At 42.9% G+C, this 13,999-nt stretch overlaps 1 protein-coding gene across 1 annotated transcript; it reads left to right on the forward strand.

Annotated features, from left to right (window-relative positions):
- Positions 1–298: 298 nt before the first annotated feature.
- Positions 299–7,768, forward strand: LOC125550307 (ribonuclease TUDOR 1-like). Its single transcript, XM_048713278.1, has 17 exons — positions 299–452; positions 1,664–1,821; positions 2,310–2,384; positions 2,493–2,606; positions 2,687–2,791; positions 2,907–3,113; positions 3,195–3,410; positions 3,503–3,610; positions 3,749–3,919; positions 4,003–4,203; positions 4,303–4,665; positions 4,751–4,981; positions 5,058–5,243; positions 5,322–5,399; positions 5,484–5,678; positions 6,384–6,761; positions 7,278–7,768. The coding sequence occupies exons 2-17, from the start codon at positions 1,672–1,674 to the stop codon at positions 7,464–7,466; spliced, it is 2,967 nt and encodes a 988-aa protein (XP_048569235.1). The 5' UTR covers positions 299–452; positions 1,664–1,671; the 3' UTR covers positions 7,467–7,768.
- Positions 7,769–13,999: the final 6,231 nt, after the last annotated feature.

Genomic DNA, 13,999 nt, shown 5'->3' on the forward strand with positions numbered 1-13,999 from the left:
CCCAAGCCCCAACAGCTTTCATCCCCTTTGGGGTGATGGATGGATGGGTAGATAGATCCCACCTCGTCATTTCCCCAAAAGAAGCCCAGCCAGCAGCAGCCTAGCATGACGTAGCGTGCAGCAACCTCGTCCTCTTTCTCGCTTGCGCGTCACGATATCTATCCATCCATCCTCTGGCTCACGTGCGTGCAGCGGAAAGCCAGGCCCAGCCCAGGAGCCCGCCGGCCCAGCGAAGGAATTACTACGGAGGAGAAGGTTCCAAAAAAATGCCGACGATATTATAAATGGGGGCAGCGGGCGTCGCTCCACTCCAGCGTTTTTTTTCCTCCCTCATTCGGATCGGGATCAGAGAGAGATCCTCCCTCCCCCTCCTCCCCCTCCCCGGATCAGGCCGGCCAAACCCCCTCTCCCGGATCTCGGATCGGGAGGCGGAGGCCGACCCCTCCCCCAAGGTGAGACCCCTCGCCGCCGCCCCCCCCCCCCCCCCTCGCCGCGATAGCCGCTCGCCGACGCGCGCGTCCGCGCCAGTTCGCCGGCCGGTGAATTGCCTCTTCTAATCTAGCTGCCAGATGCGCCATGGTTCCATTCCCGATCTCCTCCTCTGCTAGCTGCCTTCGAAGCTTGTAAGGGGTCCAGGCGTAATCTGCTCTGTTCTCGCGATCCCTGCAGTTTTCGCCCACCCATCTGCGCGACAGATGTCGAGCAGAGTGCTCCTGATTCGGCTGTTTTCGTTCGTGTGGTAGTTCGTGGTCGTTTACGGTAGATTTTCCTAGATCCGACTGGAGGCACTGTCGATGTTTTTTTTTTCTGCTGGGTTTAACGTAGATCTAGTGTTTTTTTCGTGCAAAAAAATTACGGCAGTGGTTTCCCGCAAAACGAGGCGGCAGGGGGGGGGGTATCACTGTCAGCGGCGAGCATCGCAGATCTGTAGGAGCATGTTTGTTGTTCAGCGTGTAGTAGGGTGGGGTGGGGGCATCACATCAGACCCTTGCACCACATCGGAAGTTGCTAAAAGTGAACACGTTCCGGAAAAGGAAACATGGGGGGAAGGCTGCACTCGGGAGGGTTTAGCCTGTGCCCACCACAAATTTTGGTTGCATGGCAGCCTGCTTTTTGCCATGGCTCATGGCTGGACAGGAGAGGGGCAGTGCAATGCGTTCTGAACAACACGGCATGTAACAAACGTGTGCGCTTCAGGTCTGCCGGGTCGCAGATCCGGAGGCTCAGGAATTCTGACGAGGTTTTTTAACTGGCTAGTTACAGATTTACGCAGGCTGCTAGTGTTGCAGCTCTGTGCATGTCTGCCTGGACGAGTTTCTGTCAGTATCAGGTCATATTTAGATTCGTATGTTTTGTGTGCACTGCTCCGCCGTTATGCGATGCTCTGAGCCGTGACTGAAAGATTCTGTGATGTTAGGATTGGAGTGGATTGATTTTGCATTGTGCTTTGCATTGTGGTGATTAATCATCTTCAACTCACATGTGACCGGTCATGTTTTTCACTTTTTCTTTCCTTCTAGCCACCTATGGCCTGTGAAATCCAAATGCAATGAAAATTATGGAACATGCATGTATTAACGGAAGAATTGCCGAATTATATGGAGGGCTCAACCAAATTTGACTTAGCTAATGAATTTCTGTTTCCTTTTGATTGCAAATATAGGTGCCATCATGGCAGCAAACACAGGAGCTTCAGGATGGCTAAGGGGCAAGGTGAAGGCTGTGACGTCTGGAGACTGCCTTCTCATCATGGGGAGCACCAAGGCAGAGATCCCGCCAGAGAAGTCCATCACTCTGTCATACCTTATGGCCCCAAGGCTGGTAAGATTCAATCTGCACTTTTAGACAAGGGGAATATGGTTTACATTTTAACTTACTGCATGTGTTCATTTCCTCCTTTAATTTTGAGGAAGTCACTGGTTTAGTGTATTGTCAGAGACAGAGCTAGATATAGGCCTGCTCATCTAGGGTATTGGTCATTTTTGTTTTGTTTTACATGGTAGTTTCTATGGGCTTTTGGATCTAGGCCCTGAGTTGAAACCTTGATTGCCCAGGGTCTGCTTCCGCCCTTTTCTATAGTGAATTATGTTTACATGCTACACTTGTGAGCTAATGGAAGTTCGTATTTGACACAAGAATTTCTCTCCATCATTGCATTATCATTCCCACTCCTTGACTGTGTTCTGTTTGTATAATTTAAAACTTAGGAATGCATCTATAATAAATTGTTCATATTATTTGTGCAGTACATTTTGTTCTTCTCCCCATTTAATCTTGTCTGTTGAATCCGTATATTTGTGGTGCTCTAGGCTCGTCGTGGTGGAGTGGATGAGCCATTTGCTTGGGAAAGCAGGGAGTATCTGAGGAAACTCTGCGTAGGAAAGGTACACGATGTGTCTTTTTTTATCTATTCCAAATTCTCCTATGCATGTATTAATATTGAATGTAATCACATAAAAACCACTTCTATTTCCAACTAAAAACTATTGCAGGAGGTCACATTTAGAGTGGATTACACAGCACCTAACATCGGACGAGAATTTGGCACTGTCTACCTTGGCGACAAGAACGTTGCCTACTTGGTGGTTGCTGCAGGATGGGCAAGGGTAATGACCATTTACTTTTTCTTCAATTGTTTTGTTGTGCCAAATGTTTTGGTAAATTTTGATCTTACTTATTTGATCAGGTAAAGGAGCAAGGCCCCAAGGGGGGTGAACCACTTCCAAATGTCTCTGAGCTTCTAAGGTTGGAGGAAGTTGCTAAGCAACAGGGTTTAGGCCGTTGGAGCAAGGTGTGCTTTCTTTTGGGGTTCCTGCTGTCCTGCAAGCATCTTTTGAATTGCATGACACAATTGTTCTATCGAATGATGACCTAATTTTGTGTTCTTATTTTCTGCCAACTTATAGGAACCTGGTGCTGCTGAAGATTCGATAAGAGATCTTCCACCATCAGCAATTGGCGAACTTAGTGGTTTTGATGCAAAGGGTTTTGCAGTTGCTAATAAAGGCAAGAGTCTGGAAGCCATTGTCGAACAAGTTCGTGATGGCAGTACCATTCGTGTTTACTTGCTTCCAAGTTTCCAATTTGTCCAGATATATGTTGCTGGAGTGCAGGTGTGCATCTCAATAGCTTTTATTTGATTCCATATATATTTTTTCTGTTAGAAAGTAAATATTGAGAATGATGAAATGCAGGCTCCGTCCATGGGGAGACGACCACCGAATCCTACTGTTGTTGCCGAACCAGAGGGCACTAACGGCACTACAAATGGTGATGATTCTGGGGAAGCTCCTGCACCACTGACAACAGCACAAAGGCTTGCTGCATCGACAGCCTCTACTGAAGTTCCACCAGATAGGTTTGGAAGAGAAGCTAAGCATTTCACAGAGACTCGAGTTCTGAACAGAGATGTAAGCCACGTTTTCTTTCAATTGTTTTATCCCATCTTTACAGTCAACATGTATCATCTTTTAATCAGTATTGATTTGTATTTTTTCTCTAGGTGCGAATTGTGGTGGAGGGGACAGACAGTTTCAGTAATATAATTGGTTCGGTGTATTACCCAGATGGTGACACTGCTAAGGACTTGTCCCTTGAGCTTGTTGAAAATGTATGACTAATTATTCATTCATCCATAATCATTTCTGGTTCACATTATATGTTCTAAGAAGCAAGAATAGCTAAATTGTTCATTTAATTTGTCAGACATTTTGCATTTCTTAACTGTTCTGTAACCTTCCCATTACAGGGTCTTGCGAAATATGTGGAGTGGAGTGCGAACATGCTAGATGTTGAAGTTAAAATAAAGCTGAAGAATGCTGAACTTCAGGCAAAAAAGGAACAGCTGAGAATTTGGACTGGATTTAAGCCACCAGTGACAAATTCAAAGCCAATCCATGATCAGAAATTCACTGGAAAAGTGGGTTTTATGTTCTCAGTATCAGTCTTTTGATCATGATTCTTGTAACTTAACTAATTTGGTTCATATTGATGTCTTTGTAGGTGGTAGAAGTTGTGAGTGGTGATTGTATTATTGTTGCTGATGATGCTGCTCCTTATGGAAGTCCTTCAGCAGAACGGCGGGTTAATCTTTCAAGTATTAGAGCTCCTAAGCTAGGCAATCCTCGCAGGGAGGACAACAAGCCCGACAAATTTGCTCGTGAATCTAAGGAATTCTTGCGCACACGGTTGATTGGCAAACAGGTATTTATGGGCTGCTCATATTCTTACTGAAGTTACAATGATGAGAAGTTGATTCTTAGTTGAGAAGTGACTGTTATACCCCTTTTTTCAAAATTTCAGGTGACCGTGGAAATGGAATATTCTAGAAGGATCAGCACCATGGATGGACAGAATGCTGTGCCTGTAATGAACTCGGCTGATACCAGAGTTTTGGATTATGGTTCAGTTTTTCTAGGTTCGCCATCACCGGCGGACGGAGATGACACATCTTCTGCTCCAAGCGCAGGCACCCAGCCTAAAATTAATGTTGCTGAGCTTTTGCTCTCACGGGGCTTCGCTGAGATATCAAAACACCGTGACTACGAGGAAAGATCACATTATTTTGATGCTCTATTAGCGGCTCACTCACGTGCTGAGAAAGCAAAGAAAGGAATTCACTCTGACAAACTTCCTCCTGTGATGCATATAACCGATTTAACAATGGTTGGCATTCTTGCTTGTTCCAGTAGTTTCCTTTGACATTTGCTCTGCACCTTTATTAATAGATTGTTATGATTGCACTCCTCAGGTTAATTCTAAGAAGGCCAAAGATTTCCTTCCCTTCCTGCAGCGGAATAGAAGGCATACTGCTGTTGTTGAATATGTTTTCAGTGGTCATCGTTTCAAACTGACAATTCCGAAGGAGACTTGCAGCATCGCTTTTTCATTGTCTGGTGTTAGGTGCCCTGGTAAAGATGAGCCCTACTCGAGCGAAGCTATTGCTTTGATGAGGAGGATGATTCTACAGCGTGATGTGGAGGTATGGTGTCTGCTGCCTCTCTGCTTTGTCCATATCTCCATCTCCAGTATCTGAAGGATACCAAATCATTTTGCAGATTGAGGTTGAAACAGTTGATAGAACTGGAACATTCATAGGTTCCTTGTGGGAGTCTAAGACCAACGTTGGTTCTGTTCTTTTAGAGTCTGGCTTGGCCAAGCTTAGTTCATTTGGCTTGGATAGGATTCCAGATGCTCATGTCCTCACAAGAGCTGAAAAGTTAGCAAAGCAGCAGAAACTGAAGGTAACCTGTTATACCGTGCTACATCTTTTAGGAAGTACATAATTATTTATTTATTGTTACTGACACCTATTTATCAAGATATGGGAGAACTACGTCGAGGGTGAAGAAGTTACTAATGGGTCAGCCTCTGAATCCAAACAAAAGGAAATTCTCAAGGTTTGTTGATGAAAAAACATTGGAAGTTGTTGATTTTTGTCGTTACTGAAATAGTGCTGACATGGCTCTGTTACCTGACTTCAGGTTGTTGCTACTGAAGTTCTTGGTGGTGGAAAGTTCTATGCCCAGACAGTAGGTGACCAGAGAGTAGCTTCCATCCAACAACAGCTTGCATCCTTGAAACTTAAGGAGGCACCAGTCATTGGTGCTTTTAATCCTGGAAAGGGAGAGATAGTTCTTGCTCAGTTTAGCCTCGACAACTCTTGGAATAGAGCCATGGTATGACTACAGTTAATTCACTCATGTTAAAACTAACTAATTATTATTGTATCACGGTCATAGATTGGCTATTAAATTCAGACTCTGGTTTCAGCAATGTCTTTAATAGATACTTAGACCTGTCATTAGCTGTTAGCTTGATGCATTTAACAAATATAAGTTTCTACTTAAGCCACTGGACCTTAGGAATTGGTGTGCTTGTTAGGATCATTTAGGTGAAGTGATAGATGCTGAGTGTCAGACTTGAGTACCTAACAGTGCACATGACAATATTATTAGCAGCATCTTGCCAAGTTGACAGTATTGTTGAAAATACGGTGCTTGATGTCCCATTTCAGTGCAATGCTACATGCTACTCCCTCCGTTTTTATTTACTCTGCATATTAGGTTTGACTGAAGTCAAACTTCGTAAAGTTTGACCAAGTTTATAGAAAAATATATTTATCATAAAAAATCAAAATGATGTGAAAGTACATTCAATAATGAATCTAATGGTATTGATTTGTTATTGTATATGTTAATATTTTTGTTTATAAACTTTGTCAAAGTTTACAAAGCTTGACTTTGACTAAAGCTAATACGCCGACTAAATAAAAACGGAGGGAGTAATACTTGTTCTTCTCATGGTACTAATTAGTTTTACATATTTATTTATAATAGAATGGTACAATATCCTAAGGAGCATTTCCATCATAATTCCTGCAGATTGTTAATGGACCCCGAGGAGCTGTAGAGTCTGTAGATGACAAATTTGAAGTATTCTACATTGATTTTGGTAACCAAGAAGTGGTTCCTTACAACCGCATCCGGCCTGCAGACCCATCAGTATCCTCCTCTCCTCCTCTTGCTCAGCTGTGCAGCCTTGCCTTCATCAAAGTACCTGGTCTGGAAGATGATAATGGTCAGGAAGCAGCAGAGTATCTTAGCGAATGCTTGCTAAGCAGTTCAAAACAATACCGGGCAATGATCGAAGAGCGCGACACTACTGGTGGAAAAGTGAAGGGACAAGGCACTGGGCCTGTTCTCATTGTGACTCTTGTTGATCCAGAGACAGAATCCAGCATCAATGCTGCCATGCTCGAGGTTTGTGCTATTGACTTTTATGCATTATGAATTGCTGGTTAGCTTTGTTTACTGGCTGGTGGGTTTCTGCAAAGTCTGCTTTGATCTTTCCATGAGGAGCTTTCTTTATGGAAATAGTTTGCTATGAAAATAGGCCGGAGAATATTGCTTATGCAGTTTGAGTAGGTTTACACAATAACCCAGTATGGCTCACATTTTCTCAAGATTGATATTGAAATGATATAATATCTCCGTAATTTTTTTTGAAGTGTACTTCGAAAATGCTTATTTAGTATTGTTATATCAGCTAGTTTCTTCCTTAAGCTTGGAGAAACATCCAGATTATGGGGGTTATGGAAACATCGTATGAGTAATAACGTGCCGGTTACTTTTTTTGAGGTTGACATGTGAGTTATATTTCAATTATTTTCCGCATTAACATCATTAAGACTGGTAGCTAACCTAGATGCATATTTATGTATTTTGGAAAACTCATCTCGATCCCTAAACCTAATACGCTCATGCTAATATGTGCAGGAAGGGCTTGCCCGACTTGAAAGGGGCAAGAGATGGGACACCAAGGAGAGGAAGACAGCTCTCGAGAATCTGGAACAGTTCCAGGAGAAGGCGAAGAAGGAAAGGCTGCGGCTGTGGCAGTATGGAGACGTCGAATCCGACGAGGAAGATCAAGCTCCAGGCGGGAGGAGACCCCCGCCTCGTCGGTAGACGACGGAAGGCCGCAGCAGGCAGTGGCGCAGTCATGGTTTAGATATGAAAGTTTTGGACACCGAGCGGAACTCAGTCGAGAGCTTATATATGAAAACTAGTGAGAGAGAAGACTATATTTATGCAATTAGAAGAGAACTATATACATTGTTTTTCCCCTAAGCTCAATAAGGTCTGTGTCCTTTGTGGACTGCGTTTCTTCTTTGTAGAGACAGAACATATAATACCGAGGATTGCAGTCAAATGGAAATTAAATTCAGGTTTGATACTTTAATCTACCAAATAAAGTGACTTTACTGCTATCCTGTGTTCTTGTTATGTGTCGTTTTTGCATTCGCTGATTCAAATGGTTTTCTACTCGCTCGCATCTATAATCAGCTACATGGCATTTTAGCAGCATGTTGGGGACTCATAAGGTAATGAGCTCTCTGTTCAAAATGTCTTTTTTCTGTCAATAATTTAGAGGCTTGGAGTGAAATCCATTGCAAGTCGCTAAAGCCGTGGAACAAAATGTTGGAGACTTAAAAGAAGCTGTTGGAGACTAAAAGAAGCCAGCAGTTGCACAAAAGCGCCCCACAAATGGCTTTTCCCCCCTCACTTGTATAGGATCATAAGAGGCGGGGTTTTGGAGACTGATTGTTCTGTTTTGTGGTGCACGTGAGAAATAGAAAGCGAAAGTCATAGGCTGTGCAAAGCCGTGCAACCGAAGGATGAGTGCATAAATATGCATAGATGTCTGTGTTGAATGGCCTCCATCTATGGAAGAGGATGAAAGCAGAGCGAAAACTATCTGAACTTTTCCACGGAAAAATGAAAATGAAGAGAAAATATGAAAATGGAAACAAAATATTGCAAAATAGAAATGGAAACAAAGTTTCTTACGTGGAAACGGAACAAAGTTTTCTAGTGGAGCGGACACGAAAAAGGGGATATTCTGTTTCCATGGATTCAGAATTTCCCGTTCACCATGGCTACTATCTCCAACACTTAATGAAATCCATGTTTTTTTCTTCTGTGTCAATAAAACCATGTTGTGACCAACAATAACACCCAAAATATCTAACATAATCCCCACCCATCCTCGTTGTAGTGTCCAGATTGGTTTAGGAGTCATCGAAAAACATTGTAATCATATCAATTGAATATTTTGTTGGTTTGCTTGTGCTTTTCTCAATGGTTCAAGCGGTCTTTTGGTTTTGACGAACATCCTAGAATCTTGAATCTTCATGGCCGGGAAACTATTAAGATGAGGATCAAGTTTGGACATAGAAGTTCAAAGAGTGATTATGATGTTGGATGCCTATCAGCAAAGAGAGATACAAAGCTCCATCAACTATGGGTGGTTTTGCTGTTCTTCGTTATAGTGTCACCGGCTTGAGGTCAAGCCATGCTTTAAGGGGGTGAGAATGTCATATGCCCCAAGGGTCATGACCCTCTTCATATCCAGGGCCTTCCCAATGTAATGGGTCATGGGCCATGGGCTTGGCCCAGCTACACAAATAGACAAAAAGGCTTATAAAGGAGGAGAAGCTAGATAGAGGAGGGCAGCATACAGGCCATGGGCTATAGCGGGAATGTAATGGGGAGCCTCATAGACTAGCTCGTATGGCAGGGCGGCATGTGTGGCTTGATGCACCACCTCCTCATTTATGTATCCTGTAAACATTGAACTTATATGCAATAAAGTGCATTGTGTTTCTAAAACAAAAAGACAGAGGAGGGCAGCGAATAGATTGAAATGTCTTCAACTTCTCATTTTCATGTTCTCCTTCCTCACCCTTCTGCTTCATGTATCTCATCTCTCCTTGCTGCTGATCCTGATCCCGAATCCTTTGTATCCCAAATTTGTATCCATCCGTGTTTCAAAAAAAATAAAAAGTTTGTATCCATGTATTGGTATTTTTTTTGAGAAGATCCATGTATTGGTACTGATCCGGTTGTTCATCCATAATTTTTTTTGAGAAACCGGTTGTTCATCCATCTTTGTGTTTGGGTCGTGACACGGGCCGACACCCACGCCGGCCCACTTCATCGGCACCGAGTTTTCTTCAGACCCATGAGGGGAAGGAGGCTTTGCCATGTTGGGCGTTCGTGACGTGATGATGTGAATGATTCATGGTCCGAATCGGAACCGCACTCACGCACCGCCTATGCACATACGCGTTAGCCTGTCCATAAATTTGGAGACGCGCGGCACGGTGCGTGTGCGTGCGCGGCATACGGGTACCACCACTCACGCCCAACTCCTCTCATCACGACTCGCCGACTCGCCGAGCAACCGATGGCGGCACAACAAGCGTCCGGCACGGCGGCCGAGCGGCGCCTGAGGATGACGTGCAGCCACGGCGGCTGCTTCGCGCCCTGCGGCCCGGACCGCGCGGTCCGGTACGTCGGAGGCGAGACCCGCGTCCTCGCCGTCTCGCGCGGTGTCTCCTTCCGGGAGCTGTCCGCGAGGCTTGGGGAGATGGCCGGCGGCAAGATCGTGTCAGCTCTCAAGTACCGCCTCGCCGACGACGAGGAAGTGCTCGTGTCCGTCACCTGCAACGAGGAGCTCGCCCACTTGCGCGACGAGCACGACCGCCTGAAGGCCACGCGGCCGTCGGCGACCTTCCGGGTGTTCTTCTCCGGCGTCCAGCGGCCCGCGGCGTCTGGGCGTCCCCCGCTGCACCCGGGGACGCTGCGGCGCGTGCAGCGACCCGTGCACGGCCGCGCGCGTCGCCGGTCCAGCGCCGACACTGATGATGCGGCGTGTGCAGAGCGCGCAGGACCTCGCCCGCTTCCAGCCGTGCTGCTACTACGACAAGCCCGGCCGTCGCCCCGATCAGCACGCGCCGCCGATGCGTCCACCGCTCTCCGTCATGTCCAAGAACTCGCACGGTGCGATCCGAGAAGGCGAGGAGCTGCTGTCGGACAAGGCAGCGGCCGCGAAGGCGAGAAGCAGATTGGTATATGCTAATTGCAGAGAAGAACCGGCCATGGCAGATAAGAACCGGATCGGAGTGCTTTCTGGGAGCTGGAGTGAAATTAGGGTTTAGCTCTTCACAAGAGAACACCAGGGCTGTCCTGATGTCACTGCTATGTACTCCTACTAAAGAAAGAAAAGTTGTAAAACCATGTACTTACATGATTTCCAATGAAATGTTTCATATCCAGGATCAACTTTGATGGTTCCAACATATTTGCTGGTTCTAGCGATTCATCAGAATTATATTGCAGGAAGAACATTCTTTACACACACAAAAAAAATACATCACAAACCCTTTCTAGTATTTATCACCAACAATGACTCTGACCAGCAGGGGTATAATTACGCAACAATGCTGCTTTGGCTCCCTGGAGTACAAAACTTGTAAAATAGAAGCTGATCGAAGTTCCAGCGCACTGACATATTGCTGAAGCTTCTTGAACTTAGAACAAGTTAACTGACATGTTGTCCCAAGTGTTCAGGTTTCTATTTCCGGTACTTACAAACATGTTCTAGACTCGTAAAGTACATACATCCATTACTATTTCCATTCTAAGATTCAACAGCAAAATTTTCCTTAGTAGAAAGATTCAATAAGCCAAAGACCCGAGTTCTTGAAAGTGGACAAACTAGTAGAAGTAGAAAGAAGAAACAAAGATAACCATATGCAAAACTTGTCCCAACAAGAATATTCAAAGAAGATCAAACATACAACACAACAGCTAACCTGTGCCGGATAAGATTCAACAGAACAGAATAGCTTCGGTCATTTTCCTCTATCCACTACTCATTGAACATCTAACAAAAAAAGGGGGACTTCAAGAAGCAGAACAGAGTGAACGGTTTCAGCACAACTCTACGGTTTTACTACACCCTTCTTGCACCGACTGTTGATCGAAATATCTATCACTTGAGAAACGGTCCCTTGGTCCCACGGAAAGGTATACTGCTTCCCCTTTATGATGCGATTACAGATATGTCTGCACGGATATAGGACCGCGGATACATGAAATGCACAAATGACTTTTCAAATCTTGACGTAGATCGGCAGCCCACAATCTGTGTGCCCGCCCATGCGTGCTAGAAATTCTCTCCCAAAATCCCCGTTTTGTTTAGAACACATTTGCCCTAAAGCCCAAAGCCAAGAGAAAAAAAAAATCTTTTGAACGAAATCAGATTCCCCCGTGTTTCTTGTTTTCCCAAGAGATTATCCTGTTTGACCCGCGACCGACAACAGGCGATGTACCTCAACACCTTCCTAAAAGAAACTAGTTTGCAGGACCATAAAATTTGGACCCAAAAACCTGGCGTCCGTTCCCTGGGAGCCCTGCTGCCACCGAACGACTCGGGCAATCCCTAAACTCTTAAGCGCCGCTTAGAGGGTTATCCATACACTAGGTCCAGTTAGCGGGTCGGCCCAATTGTTTTTTCTTGTTCTTGTTTTTTTTTCGTTTCCACGTAGGATTTCAAAATTTTTTTTCTTTTCCCTCTTCCTTTTTTCAAATTGCATGAACTTTTTAAAATTCGGTCAAATTTTTCAGCTTTTGTGAGCTTTTTCAAGTAGATATTTTTTTTTCAAAATTGGTGATTTTTTTTCAAAAATCGATGAAGTTTTTTCAAATTTGATGAAAATTTTCCAATTCAATGATTGTTTTGAAGTTTTATGAAATATTTTTCAAATTGGATGAACTTTTTAAATGTTTGATGATATTTTTTGAATTTGATGAATTTTTTCAATGTCAATGAACTTTTCAAAAAAATTAAATTCAATGATTTTTCAAATTTGCGAACCCTGCTATGGTTTACGAACTATTTTCCAAATCTAAGAACAAATTTTGTAATATTAGGTTTTTTTTGCTATTTTCTAAATTTATTTATTTATTTTTTGTTTTTTCACTTGCCCAGGGTTGACCAGACAAGTGGTCAACCGCGGCCGTGTCAAGGTGATCGAGCGACTCAGAGTAACTATCGAGCGTTTGTCTTCCTTTCTTGGGCCGACCCATGAGCAGGGGCGCGTGGGTGCCGAAAAGCTCAAGGGCGTTTAAGGCACCCTATAGGTGCTCCCAACGACTCATTCCCCTCGATCGGGAGGAGCGAGCAAACCAATTTGTTTGCCAAGGGAGCACCCCGAGCGCGAACCTCCCTCTCGGCTTCACGACTGATCTTATAGATCGAGTCCTCTGTTTGGGCAACAAAAAACGCCCAATTTTCACGCTGCTAAAATCATGTGTGTTAGATTATAAAAGAACACATGAATTTGCGATGGTGTAAAATTAAAAAGCACATAAAAATATTAAAAAATCTATCCTAATTTTTCCACAAAAATGGTGAAAATGATTACATGGCAAGTTGTTGCAAGAATTTCAACTTGTTGTGATCATTGTATTCAAAAAAATTATCCACAAATTTGCCATGGAGACATTTCGAAAAAAAGTCATACAGAAATGCCATGGGTCCAATATAATAAAAATTCCATGCTATTGGTATTAAAAATGCCATGCTCTTAAAATATGAAAAATGCCATGCTTTTTTAAGGGAAAAATATGACGTTCTTAATAGTGAAAAATGCCATGCTATTAGCATAAAAATGTCATAATCTTTTTTTAATGCAAATGACATGCTCTTAATAGTGAAAATGCCATGCTATTAATAATAAAAATGTCATCTTTTTATTCTATTAAAATTAAAATTTCATGATCTATTTTAAGGGAAAATGGCATGCTCTTAATAGTGATAATGTTGTGCTATTGATAATAAAATTTTCATGCTCTTAAATAATAAAATTGTGAGGATAATTTTTGAAAATTATCATGCCATTTAAAAAATTACCATCCTTATATATTAAAAATGCCATGGAAACTTTCTACTTTTTTTGCCATGGACTAACTAACAATACAATGCCATGGTGTTCACTGAAAAAATGTCATGGTAAGTTCAATAATTTGCCATGTTCCAAATAATATAGTTGCCATGGTGTAAATGATCAAAATGCCATGCTACATTCAATAAAACTACCATGGAATAGTTATTAAAAATGCCATGGTCTAAAAAATTAAAATGACACGGTCCATGATATTTTGCGGAAAAATGCCATGGGTTTTTGGGATGTGCCGTGATATTTTAGGGGTTTCGGAAAACAAACAATATTTCAGGATTGTGCCATGATGGTATATATATTAAAAAAATTAGTGTTTCTATAAAAAATACCATGGCTTCTACAAATAAATGCCATGGTTCTCTACGAAAAAATACAATGGGGAAACATGTTTGGTTTGCCATGGTATATACATTATAATTGACATAGTTCCTACAAAATGCCATGGTTCTCTAAAAAATGCCAAGGTTCCTACAAAATGCCAATGGTTTCTCTATAAAATGCCACAAAATTTATTGCCTTGTATATTTAAATATAATTGTGAAGCTTTGAACAATAAAAAGGGCCATTACACCTACAAATGAAAACTACCAAGGCCTACTTAATGAAAATGCCATGTGACTAGCTAGAACATCTTATCTTCTATATCTAAGTAACTAGCCTCCACTAACCTATTTCTCTCAACATGCAAGT

The sequence above is a fragment of the Triticum urartu genome, chromosome 4 (genome assembly GCF_003073215.2).
Source record: "Triticum urartu cultivar G1812 chromosome 4, Tu2.1, whole genome shotgun sequence".
Lineage (NCBI taxonomy): Eukaryota > Viridiplantae > Streptophyta > Magnoliopsida > Poales > Poaceae > Triticum > Triticum urartu.